Source organism: Limulus polyphemus, unplaced genomic scaffold (genome assembly GCF_000517525.1).
Source record: "Limulus polyphemus unplaced genomic scaffold, Limulus_polyphemus-2.1.2 Scaffold3352, whole genome shotgun sequence".
Classification (NCBI taxonomy): domain Eukaryota; kingdom Metazoa; phylum Arthropoda; class Merostomata; order Xiphosura; family Limulidae; genus Limulus; species Limulus polyphemus.
In genome coordinates, this window is record NW_013668962.1 from 12708 (window position 1) to 26145 (window position 13438).

Genomic DNA, 13438 nt, shown 5'->3' on the forward strand with positions numbered 1-13438 from the left:
CAGTATTTTTTATTTTCAATATTATTCATTCGTCGCTATGGCAACAAGAGGTTGCGTAAGTGACCCAAACACATTATGATATATTTGTGGTAAGTTTGTTGTAAATTTGATCTTAGTAAGAGTTTTTCTTCCCGATTTGTAAAAAAGTTTTACGTGATAGAAAAACATAATATTATTTTCAAAATCTGCGTAGCTGAATTATGTAAAATCCGTTATTAAAACCAGAACACCTTTTATGAAGTTTAAATTCGCAGACCTGTATTAGTTGTTTTTGCTCTAGGCATTTTTTCCCTTGTCGATCCGTACTATCAAATTGTGTTTGTTTCTTTGTATGTAATTAAGCAGAAAGCTACACAGTGGGCTGTCTGTGCTTTGCCCATCATGGGTATTGAAACCCGGTTAATAGCGTTGTAAGTCCACAGACATACCGCTGTGCCACTGGGAGGCTACTATTAACTACTACCGTGCTTAATGATACTATCAACTCACATTGTTTCATTACCTATATCAGATAAGTATAAATTACCCAAACTAAATATATTTAAAGTAACATTACCAGTCGTCTATACTGTATATAAAAACATTCTTGTTATAATTTTTGAATGCTGTGAGTTGTCTATACTGTATATAAAAAACAGTTAATGTTCACCCTGAAATTTGGTTGTTGTTACAATTTTTGACTACTGTGAGTCGTCTATACTGTATATAAAAACAGTTAATGTTCACCCTGAAATTTGGTTCTTGTTACAATTTTTGACTACTGTGAGTCGTCTATACTGTATATAAAAACAGTTAATGTTCACCCTGAAATTTGGCAGTTGAGCGCCTTCTTTGAAATCTTTATGAGACGAATTAGAACTAGAAGCCGACTTTGTTCAGTGTAGTTACTTTTTAGAAGCTGAAAACGCTGGAGCATTGAACGTAAAAATAAGAATTTTGAAATACAAATGGTTAATTTAATAAAGTAACTCCAAGTTAATTCCTCAAGGTATAGTACTCACTTATTTCATCCTATAAATAATGGCATAAATACTCTTACGTGAACGACACTCGAAAAAACACACACACAAAAAAACACATTTCTAATTCTTTTGGCTTTGAAAGCTCAATAAACATTTAATTGTTCACAGTATGTTCAAGTTGTTTTACACTTACACGCGTTGACGTATGTGTTAATATACAGTGTGTCGATTAAAGGGTTTTTAACTGCTTTGTCTTATGCTTGAACCACTCACACGTAATCATGTCTTATCCCATTTAGTATTAGTAGCTCATCATATGGTTGGTGTTACTAGTTAAATCCTTTAGGCTTAACTTAACGACTTTTCTTGCCACATCAGACAAATGTAGAAGTCTTTCCTACCTCTCTTAATCTGAGTGACCACATGACGTTGGTTACAATATATTTTCAAAGAGTTAACCCTTTGTATATTAAGTAGCTAATTTTCTCAGTCTACATGAGATCTTTCTCAGCATTCTATGATGAAAGAAGTGCAACATCTCTGACCGAGTTGGTTTTGTTGCATATCTTGTCCTGTGCTCATAAATAAATTAAATGTTTTATTTCCTGTTATCTAATCTCTCCCGTTAATAAAATCCAGAATTCAATCTCTGCCGTACATTTCCAGCCAAACCTCCTGTTAGAGCGGTTACTAACTTACCTCTAAGAAGTCAGTGTACCTAAGAATATTGTACGTGAAATGCCATTTCGCACATTCTGGCAAAGTCTCGTCGGATTTTGATTATTATTTGGGGTTCTTTGTTTAGGAAATGGTAATTAACTACAATGAATGAGTTTGCGTGCAGAGTAGAATTGTTCAAAAATAAAATATTTAAATTATATATTATTATAAAGATAACGTGAGAACCAGAAAGTAAAATGAAAAGTCCAGTTTTCATAAATCATATAAGACTTGCTTAGGACTATCATAGGCTGAAATGCCAACCTATCTAACTGAATGCACGAGCAGACTTGATGACAGATACACTAATTCAAGTTTTCCCCTTGTTTACAGTTACTCTTCATCAGCAATATAAAATACAGAGATCGTTTTTCCACTTCACAAACATACTTCTTAATTGTATGTAGGCAGAAGAAATGATTTTGATATATATATATATAAATCACACGACTCAGGTCTATCAGGTAACTTAGAATAGCAAAAGGTGTTTTGTTTGTTTGTTATGAGTTTCGCGCAAAGCTACACGAGGGCTATCTGCGCTAGCCACCCTTAATTTAGCAGTGTAAGACTAGAAAGGCAGCTAGTCATCACCACCCACCGCCAACTCTTGAGCTACTTTTTTAACCAACGAATAGTGGGATTGAGCGTCATATTATAACGCCCCCACGGCTGAAAGGGCGAGCATGTTTGGTGTAACAGGGATTCGAACCCGCGACTCGCAGATTGCGAGTCGAGCTCCCTAACCACCTGGCCATGCCGGGCCTACGGTGTTTTGATAAGGTCATTATTACACAATGGTTAGACGTGTAAAATTCCCATGAACACATGATTATAAGACTTTATTTTGCTAGGCCTTATCAATGGAAGAATCCGAGTGTGAAGCTTCAAACGATGGTTAGAAACTGCAGGTCAAACCTTGACCCTTATCTTGAAAGACGTATTTTGATGTAACACCGACTTCATGAAGTGGACAAGAGTTTCTTGACCAATATAAGTTTTCGGTTGCAGACAATACTCATTGGCCCAATAATGTCCGTTAGTTACAAAAAGGTGTAATTTGGACTAACACTGATTTTTTGAAGTAGATAAGGTCTTGTGGCTCAATTTTGAACCTTTGGTTCGATCAAATAATAACAAGCAAAACATAGATGAATTAACGTATACTTATTCGTTTTGGTAAAACAAATCTATATCACTGACACCTAACCCTCACCTGCATACGAGTTCCTGCAGCTCAACGGCCCCCGGTGGCACAGCGGTATGTCTACGGACTTACAACTTTAGGAACCGGGTTTCGATACCAGTGGTGGGCAGAGCACAGATAGCCCATTGTGTAGATTTGTGCTTAAGTACAAACAAATAAACCTGCTGTTGAAAATGGCCTCTTCCTGAAAATTATATCCTGTTGTTTAACAGCAAAATCAAACTGTATGTGAAGTCTGTAGTAAAACAATATTATAATTTTGGATTTAATGATATATTTTCTAAATTCCTAAACGTTATTAGTTCGTATATTTTAAACCTTAAATTACCAATTGTTTACACACCGTTCATTACCCCTGAGTTACTCACATCGTATCACACTCAATAACATTTTGTTTTTTGTTACTTCACAACACTCAGTGAACAAAAAGTGGCAAAAAAAAACAAACAAACATTGACTGCAGTCACTCATTTTGTTTGAAAAATACGTAGGAAACCCCTACAATAATTAATGGGATTGACTGTTTAATTTCTTGTGCGTGACCCATACATTATTAGGGATGCTGTTAATAACAATAAAGACATTGATTCACAAGCTATTTGGTGGATAGATAACTTAGAAGAATGTTTTATTGATTCAATGACAGTTGCAGAAGTAAGTAATAACTGAGTTTCAATACGAATACGTACTTGAACTTCCCAAGGAAGGAATCAGCCAACATAGCACCAAAGAGAGGCGTGAAGTAACAACCCATTGAGAAGGTGTGGTAGATCATGGTGGCTGTGTCTTCGTCATAAAGAAGAACCATTGTCAAGTACAAGGTTAACACAGCTGAAATAAAAGTTGGTGGTTACGTTCAAAACAGACTCCCAGCAACGTAAAGTAATACAAAATTATTCTAACAATGGCTACATCAAAACTGAAGTACATTGCACGCTGGAGATTGTAATATTGTGTCTATGACAAGACAAGCCCACTGTTACAAAACGATCTCGATCACCCCACCCACTCAATTCATGTTCTAGCTTGTGGTGGTTCGCCAAGTGATCAGAGAAGCAAGTGATTGGTCATTCAGCCTATGCTTGTAAATGAGCATTTGGCAGTAAATTCAAACTGGCCAGGAAGTCCTAAAGGTCGTTTTAGAAATTAAAAATGAGAATATAATCCAAGTTAAAGAAACAATATAAACTATTCTCGAAATAACGTTATAGTCCTGGTTAGGTCACTCGAGTCACAATGTGTGGGTCACGGGCTCGAAATCCGGAGCCGAGCATGCTCACCCATTCAGCTGCGGAGGCGCTATAATGTGGCGGTTAATCGCACTATTCATTAATAAAGATTAGGCTAATAATTGGTGGCGGGTATTATTGCCCGGTTGCCTACCCTCTATTCGGCAGTTAAAAAGTAGGGATGGTCGAAAATAGCCTTAGTAGCCTTGTCAAAAACAAACATATATTTCGTAATATCGGTGAAAACTTAATTTTTAGAACGGAATTGTACTCAGTACAACACACAAAATTTAAGCATTTCTTTTCATCCATGGAGTTCAAACAGGAAAAAAAGATTTAGGGAGGTCAGTAAACTGTAGCATAATAGTTTTGGTATGAAAAATTCCAACGAACAGAAATCTATTCCAAACAAACTGTTGCATGAAAAAAATTACAGCAGGTAAATATTAACTTGAGAAACACTAAACTCCAATTGCTATTTAATTTTTATAACATCTGAGAAACTTTATAAATCTTTAATGGTTGGACAGACGTGAGAAGGGGCAAGGTTTATTTGACCGAGCAAAGCGAGGGAATGTGTGCTACAGACACACACCCATTATGGCCAGGGTTCAGGTTGCTCTGGGGTTCTGTATTATGTTTTATGTACTTTTCTTGAGAGTAATTTTGAATCATTTTTAGTGGGACATATTGAAAAGTGTCACCCCCAACTTCCCACGTCACTGGTGGATAATTCCCACATCTTATAAACTATCTACTTGGCTGTATGGATTGTCAAAGCAGTCTTGTTCTATGCTAAGGTATCTTTCTTGCGTTAGAATACAATGGCAAGTGTTAAAGTGGTATTGCCTTGCAATAACCTGTTAATTGTCGTATACAGATATAGAATTATGAAGCATTAGAAAATAACAGTTTGCAAGTAAAAGACCAAACGACTATCATATGCATTTATTATCTTTTAACTTATACTGATATAAGAGAATCCTGAATGTGATTTTTAATTCCTAATCTTTGTTATTTCTTCAGCAAAATAGGATGGTTCAAAGTCCTTTTTTATTGTTTTTTTATGTTTGTTTAAGTGGTACGTATTAATGCCCCTTTTTCCATATGATTTATGGATAATATTTTTGGGTAAATAAAAGAGTAAAATTATACTGTGATATGAAAAAAAACATTTCTGAACTAGAAGGTAGGTAAAGGTAAAAAAAAGAGTTCTGTAAACGTGTGTTGAGATATAATTAAATTATTACCTTTCATGCCATAGTAACAGAACCTCTCACAGAACTCGTTTCCAACGATAAAAATTACCGACTTGGGGTATCTTTCCTTTTGGGTTTCCTGTTTGACAAAAATAAATCAACGTATATTAAAGCTCTAAATTTTACTAAGTGATCAATGTATGTCAAATAAAAGTGGAAAGGTTTCTTAAAATACACTTCAGATACTGAAGAAATAATAGTTGTTTTTATGTCCACGTGGAGATAGCGAAAAACAATTAAGAAATGTTGCCCCGATTTCAGTAGTTTTACAGAGTTTGAGTACGTTATGTTAAAACGATTATGGAGCCTCACCACGTTGTTACAGTCCATGTCGCCACATCTGGTCATTTTCTGTCTGACAAGATAGTGCATATTTTCATTATCTTAGCAGCGTAGTTTCGATTTGAAATTTCTATCACTTCCAAAGCTCATCACTCCTCGCTGCATGTTATCCATAATCCAACTAGTGTAAAGGACTAAAGTTTCCCAATACTCGTCTCAATAGTTTGATTGTATAGAAATCTATAGGCACTTCAACCTGAGTGTGTTTTGGTATGAAAAAACACGAATATCCGTTTCATTCTCCAGCTATTTGAGGTGAATAAATGGTGACTGAATAGGTGTGTGAGAAACAGAATAAACAAATAGATAAGTTACTGACAGGATGGCTGATGATGGCTTGACAAATATTTTCAGAGAACTTTTGAAAAAATAAATATATTTGTAGAAGAAATCATGTCCTTACAAAACGAACCGAGCGTGGTTTAGCTATTAGTGTACCAAGCTATGAATCCGAGGATGTATAGATCACATCCCATTAGCGTTCTACATTATTGGTACTGTGAGTGCGATATAAGAGTGACAGTTAAAATCCACTGTTCCATTAGGGTAACCCAACAGTTTGCGATGGATGCTGTTGACTACCTATTTTCCAGTTAATCTGTCAGTTTAAAATTAGGGACACATAGTACTAACAGTCCTTGTATAACCTTGTGCAAGTATCCAAAAGAATCAATAAAACTCTGCAAAACATGTTGATATTTGTAAACCATTTTCATGATGATATATAAGAAAACAAGTTATATATTATTAATGGAACCTGTAATACTTGTATGATATACCGATAGCTGAAGTTTTCAAAATATACATACATACAGAAGTGAATTTAAGCGGTAAGGATGTCTGTTTTGAATTTCGCGCAAAGCTACACGAGGGCTATCTGCGCTAGCCGTCCCTAATTTAGCAGTGTAAGACTAGAGGGAAGGCAGCTAGTCATCACCACCCACCGCCAACTCTTGGGCTACTCTTTTACCAACGAATAGTGGGATTGACCGTCGCATTATAACGCCCCCACGGCTGAAAGGGCGAGCATGTTTGGTTGGACGGGAATTCGAACCCGCGACCCTCAGATTACGAGTCGAGCGCCCTAACCACCTGGTCATGCCGGGTCGGTAAGGATGAGAAGTAACCACGAAAAAATATATCAATTAAATATTCGAAATGGACATTAGAGGGTTATGGACATAATCTTTCTCGGGAAATATATAACTCGTGTTGTTTATTTTCCATCCTGCTATTTTTTTCATTAATGTTAGGGTTAACTTACAAGTTGAAATTTGAACTTTGCTGTAAAGTAGCTATGTTCATTTTTGGAAGACGAAGCAGTGATGGATGATGGATGTAAGATGGATATCCAGTGATGGATGTGTAAGATTGTGATATCCAATGATGGATGTAAGATGGATATCCAGTGATGGATGTGTAAGATTGTGATATCCAGTGATGGATGATGTGTAAGATGGATATCCAGTGATGGATGTGTAAGATTGTGATATCCAGTGATGGATGATGGATGTAAGATGGATATCCAGTGATAGATGTAAGATGGATATCCAGTGATGGATGTAAGAGAGATATCCAGTGATGGATGTAAGATGGATATCCAGTGATGGATGTAAGATGTGATATCCAGTGATGGATGATGTGTAAGATGGATATCCAGTGATGGATGTAAGATGGATATCCAGTGATGGATGTAAGATGAATATCCAGTGATGGATGTGTAAGATTGTGATATCCAGTGATGGATGTGTAAGATTGTGATATCCAGTGATGGATGTGTAAGATTGTGATATCCAGTGATGGATGTGTAAGATTGTGATATCCAGTGATGGATGTGTAAGATTGTCATATCCTTCACATGAAATGCGCTCTTCTTTAACTTTGATTTTAGATTGTAAATTTGTTTGTATATTTCTAGACTAATTTTCATTCCAACCAATATACTAAAAATTTCGCGCCTTTCTAGCTGTTACAAGTTTCAACAATTTCTGTATTTTTATCTACATGTTTGGTTTTAGTGACCAAAACGAGACCCCTTTCGATGTTTCTGACCCGACATTCACAGGGTATCAAATAGTAGTCATTAACCTTTAACTGGTTTATGTTTGTTTCATATTTAATCTAGGAAGACTAGTTCAGTGTTTTGAAGAAAAATGTGATTTTCTGTTGCGTATTTTGACTCAAAATAATTCAATTTCAGTTCATTTCCACATAAATTCTTAAACACCACAGGCATCTGTCGGGCAATAGGCCGTGGAACATAACCAGAGTTAATTATCTCAGAGCTAAATTAAAACTTTCTAGGAGTATTGACCTATGAAAGTATTAAATCTGGTATTGTATTGTTGTCTTGAGAGTTAATACTAAACTTATATAAATTAGGTCATAGCCCTTCAGTCTGAAACTTTGTCAAACCCAATGTATGATTTAATATTCTTTTTGGCTTTAAAAGGGATCTTTGATTAGATCTTTGACGAGGGGATGGTTAGCTAAGTAACTTCAGAAAAGAATTTCCCAGCAAAAAGGCAACCCGTTGAAAAGTCCAGGGTTATTGTCGAGACCTCTTCGTAAGGATCACCAAGGATAGAGCCGTCAATGAATTTACTCGACCACCTATCAAGGAAGAACAGGACAGCACGTGACTATAAGGGTTATTAGGCCATCCCTTCTGCATACCATAACCCTTAGAGAAGAAAACTACCAAAAAGTACTTAGCGAATGAAAATTTAGTGTAGTGTTTTATTTGTGTATTATAATTGTTCAAGAAACTTTCTACTTAAGAAAGGAACCGTTGTGTAAGCTATGTTTCATTATTTGGATTCAGCTGTTTATAATTAAGAATGTAGAAGTTGTGTGTAGTAAATAGAAAACGAATACGATATAAATATGAGAATCAGTAAAACAGATGTTGTAGTTTGTTCTACCTATTCGATGCACATGAAACACTGGTTTGCACCACTCAGTGCTAGTTGTTATATTGTACCGATGGAGAATGATTATAATAAGCTATTACTTAGATTTTGAAGACGAAAAATTATGCCTCGAATCGTCATTCGTAAAAGCATTTTCAAATCTGTCATATGCGCATGGTTAGGCTTAAAGATAAACTCTGAAGATCAAAAAATGTGGTTTTAATTTTGTGGGTTTTTTATGCAATCAGTATATCGTTAGTAGTGTAATAAGCGAGATTTTTTTATCATAAAGGTTTCAGACTTATAACAGTATATGAATTGCTTTTATTAGAAAAGACCAGAATGTTTACACATTACCTATTTCAATATCATTTCATCATCTTGAAGAAAAAAAAAAGTTATTCGGTCAAGATTACAAACATCTGAGTGAAGAGTCATCAAATGATTCAACATTCCTCTAATTTTCTCTTATAGAGAATTATTTGTTAAATGAGAGGTCCCCTCATATTCTACGCATGTTCCATTCCTCTCCGTTTGTGTTGTTTTTCTAAGCGTCATTTTCAAGATGGAACAGTATAAAAAGTACACAAAATCGTGTGTTTGTGTTTTTACAAAAGCTTTACACAAGAAATGTGACTACCCTTTAAATAAATGTGTTCCTCTTCAGTGTATACACAATGTCCAATATTGGATAAAATACCAGTCTATACTGTATATAACAACAGTTAATGTTCACCCTGTCAAAGAAAAAAGATTAGATTTTAAATTTTACTTGAGGAGTTTTGACATATTCAAAACAAGCGCTGGAATAACTAGTATCTGCTGCACTAAATTAGTCCTAATTTATTTGAACAAGTTAACTGATATAGCTTGTCAGTACTTTCTATTCTTATTTTCATTGTCGTTATTTTGTTACTGTTTTAATTCTGCTTTTGAACAATCTTAGATATTAATATTGTAAAACAGATATTGGTTATCAAGATAATAGTACTAGCTTTAAGAATCGATTATCTTAACTTCTAACTGTGCATAACTTAATTGGTCTGTAATAAAGCAAACAATTTTATCAGAGAACAGTTAGAAATCATTGATCGCTGATTAGATAAAAAGAAGAACCCACAATTAATTCATCTTTTTTTTTAATATTGTAAGATGATGTTTCAGAGCCCTCTATAAAATTCAGCACTTTTATTAAACTTTATTAAAATCTAAGATGTCTTTACGTACGAATTGAAAACAGTGTAATTTTCAAGTTACTATTTTCGAGTATGAGATACATTAAAAAAACAAACAAAAAAACATGGTCATTATATTTCGAGAAATAATTTTCTCGTATCAAAATAATAGAATAATGTTCCATATACCAGATGTAGGCCTAAATTCCATATACCAGATGTAGGCTTATATTCCGTACGCAAGATGTAGTTCTCTTGAATATGTGTTCATTAATACAATAGTAATAAATTTATCTTCTGACGTCATTAGCAACTGCTGGAACACTAAAGCTAATCATTACCGAATCTATTTTAGCTTTAGATATTAATATCATGTGCACATGATGGTATTAAATGAAATGCTTATTAAATATTCGAAAAAGAAAATTCACATTTTTTATTTATTAAAAACAGATTCGGTATTTTAAGAACAACACCGTTGTTTTTTTGTTTCTTTTTATAAGATAAAACATGATAGCTCAGTCTGTTTTCAACATTCTATTTTTTCGGTGTTAGGTATTTTCTGTGAATGATTATCTTATGAAGCTATTAATATAATTGGATATAATATCATTTAACCTATACTTTAGGTATCAGGCAAGACAGAGCAATTTGAAAAGTTTTAACACAGGATCCCTCCCTCAATTAAAGGCGAAGTAGTGTTTTGAGTATTTATTGTAGGTTTTTACATAAACCATTAGAATCTGTTGTATCGAAATGTGTAATCCAAATGATGGTATCATGTTTTATTCGGGAGTTATGAGCAGTCAAATAAACATAGGGTTTCGGAGTGGTCGCACCACCTTACCAGCAACGGTCACACACACGAATTGATTATCTCTTTTTTGATTTTCAAATCATATTGTGCGATCTTTCTTTATTGTCTTCTTGAAAATGGAAACATTTTTCTTTATATTTTAATCTGGCAGAAGGTTATCACTTCTACCACTACTGTCCTTGTTAGCACCAAACCTAATTTTGAGTGACACCACAGCATCTTTGGGCTTGAGTGATGGATTTGCCTCAACAAGTACTTTCAAAAAAGTCCATCGTGATCGCATCCACAGCGGCTGCATAGGTTCAAAGTCGAACATCTCGAAACCTAGCAGATGTAGATAATTGAGGGAATCATCATCATCATCATTGAAGAGTAGCTGAAGATGCAATGGCGAGCGACGACGGAGAAGAAGTAGGAAAACGTAGCGGGCCCGTTGGTTACACAACAAGAAGCACTGTCATTAACTATGGGGATTTTATTGATGACGTGGCCAGTCATAACTCGGTCAATTTCCGTCTAATTTGCAAAATGTAAAGTGTAGTCGTCGCATCTCATCGTAACAGTAATGAATTCTTTTTAAGTTCGATCCCTGCCACCGAGGACCAGCTGTAATAATTGGAAGAATTATGGACCTAATAGTCTACAAACCAACTCCAATGAGCATTTGTGTTAGAACTGCTATCTAATCGTCTGTACCTAGATAAACAACTTACGTCATTGGAAGGAAGCTGGGTATAGATGCTAGAGATAGGGTGATGTTTCCCACTATGTAGACTATCGAGACATAAAAGATAGTTCTGGAAGAAAGGTAAAAGAGTGATTATATTTCAATCTGATCATCAAATAATGACTCACAGAACCGAGGAAGGTTCAAGAGGTTACAACTGCCTTGGCATTGTATCCTTTAATGTAAGAATATTTCACCAGTTCACCTCTGTGCACACTTTTCAGTTACACATTGGCTGAATGCACTGCCCACCGCGAGTATCTAAGCCCATTTTTTAGCTTCGTAAGACTACAGACTTACCGCTGAGCCACTGTGAGGGGAGTGGTGACTTATACCCATTAAATTATGGGAAAAAAGCTATAAGGCATCCCTAATGGCAGCATTTCAAAACTGTAATATTTAAATTTCCGTGGTTTCCTTAAAATGTTTGAGCAATTTCACCTTCCTACTCCATGGTGCACTGAACTGCGAAAGTTTATAATTACACTCTATATAAATAGGTTGATTCTTAGATGCTGATTTTTATTTATTTTCCAAAATAAGTGACATATAGAGTATGTATAACCTCTAATAAGCTCTTGTCTCTTGTTTAGCACTTTTGGCTCCGACAGTCGTGATCCTAAGTTTGAAAGGTAACAACGTCACTGGTTTCAACATGCATTGAATTTTGTATTCATTATCAAACTAGCAGAGACCCACAAAACATTTGCGGTCAAATTAGTATCTTTATTGTAACAGTACCTCTTTAAATACAGGATCTTTAGAATAATACAAAAGAACTATAATCACAGACACCGAAATCTATAAGTCCCCTTGTCTTACGCCTAACATTAGTTATGCCTTTATTAAGTACGGCGTATATTCGATAAAGATATAAGTTAACACTGTAACTTGCATACATTACCCCTTTTGTGCTTTAATTTAGTTAGGGATAAACTTTACCAGACTTAATACTATCAATAAATAAACTTATAATGTTATTCTTTGACCTAACATAAGACCATTTTAAAAACGTGAATAAGCTTTTAATGTGTTGTTGTAAAAAATATCTACTAAAGTGTATTTACATCTGCCTTTTGTTTAGATCCGTTGAAATGAAGTGCGCGCGCATTTTCAGGACAGACACAAAGTGAGTATTATTATAACAGATAAAATTAAACAACAACAACAAAAAACCGTTATTTTAAAATCGATATTGAACAAACCTGTTATATACAATCAAAAGATGATGCTAGGTGGCATTTTATTCGCATTGAGATGTTCTTAATATTTTATTTTTATGTTAGGAAAACTATTATTTATACCACGGTTTGCAATATATATATATATATGACAAGCAAAAGTACCTGTCTCCTGTGACGGGAAAAGTTTAAGTAAGTCTAGCAAAAGTACCCGTCCCCAGTGACGGGAAAACTTTAAGTTAATCTATCAAGTTAAGTTATTTCATAGAGTTTATAAAAGTCAATTGTGTTGCACACATGGTTTCACTCAAAGCCAAAGCTATGAACTACTTATACCACCCACCGCAAAAAGTAATTGTTGAGCATTTCAGCCATGCTAAAAGCCGCTCAACAATAACATACGGTAAATCTACATTTTTGTTGTTTAATTTAGGTCATATTTTGAAATGTAAATGATAGCGTGATTAATTCTTAACAACTTACTGTAGAATATCCTGCTTGCGAAATAAAATTTGGCATCAACATTATTCATACTTGTTCTGTCATTTCAAATATGAATGTTGAGCTTTGCCTGCGTGCGCAACTTTTCAAACTGGAGACAGACGAACGCTCAGACAGACACCACCGTTCGCAATATATATATATAAGATTCAAATGTGTAACTTTCCTTGTAACAACGGCCTATAATAACGTCAAGCAGCTTGATATATTAGGTTCTCAGTGTCACGTAATATTAAACAATACTTTTTTTCTGTTACTGTTCATCTATTTCATGATATTTCAGAAATGTATTTCTCCTATATCAAGAGGATGTAATGGTATCGTTAACATATAGAAAGCGAACAACCACTGCTAACAAAGTTTGTTGTGAATTTCGCGCAAAGCTGCACGAGGGCTATCTGCGCTAGCC

The 13438-nt window shown here is 34.9% G+C and overlaps 1 protein-coding gene across 1 annotated transcript in view; it reads right to left on the reverse strand.

Annotated features, from left to right (window-relative positions):
* Positions 1-13438, reverse strand: part of LOC106469199 (solute carrier family 15 member 2-like) — a 34593-nt gene that overhangs the window by 3866 nt on the left and 17289 nt on the right. Inside the window, exons 4-5 of the mRNA XM_022397635.1 lie at positions 5366-5453; positions 3576-3717 (exon numbers count right to left, since the gene is read on the reverse strand). Of these exons, the coding sequence (XP_022253343.1) occupies positions 3576-3717; positions 5366-5453 (230 nt within the window). The remainder of the gene's footprint in view (positions 1-3575; positions 3718-5365; positions 5454-13438) is intronic.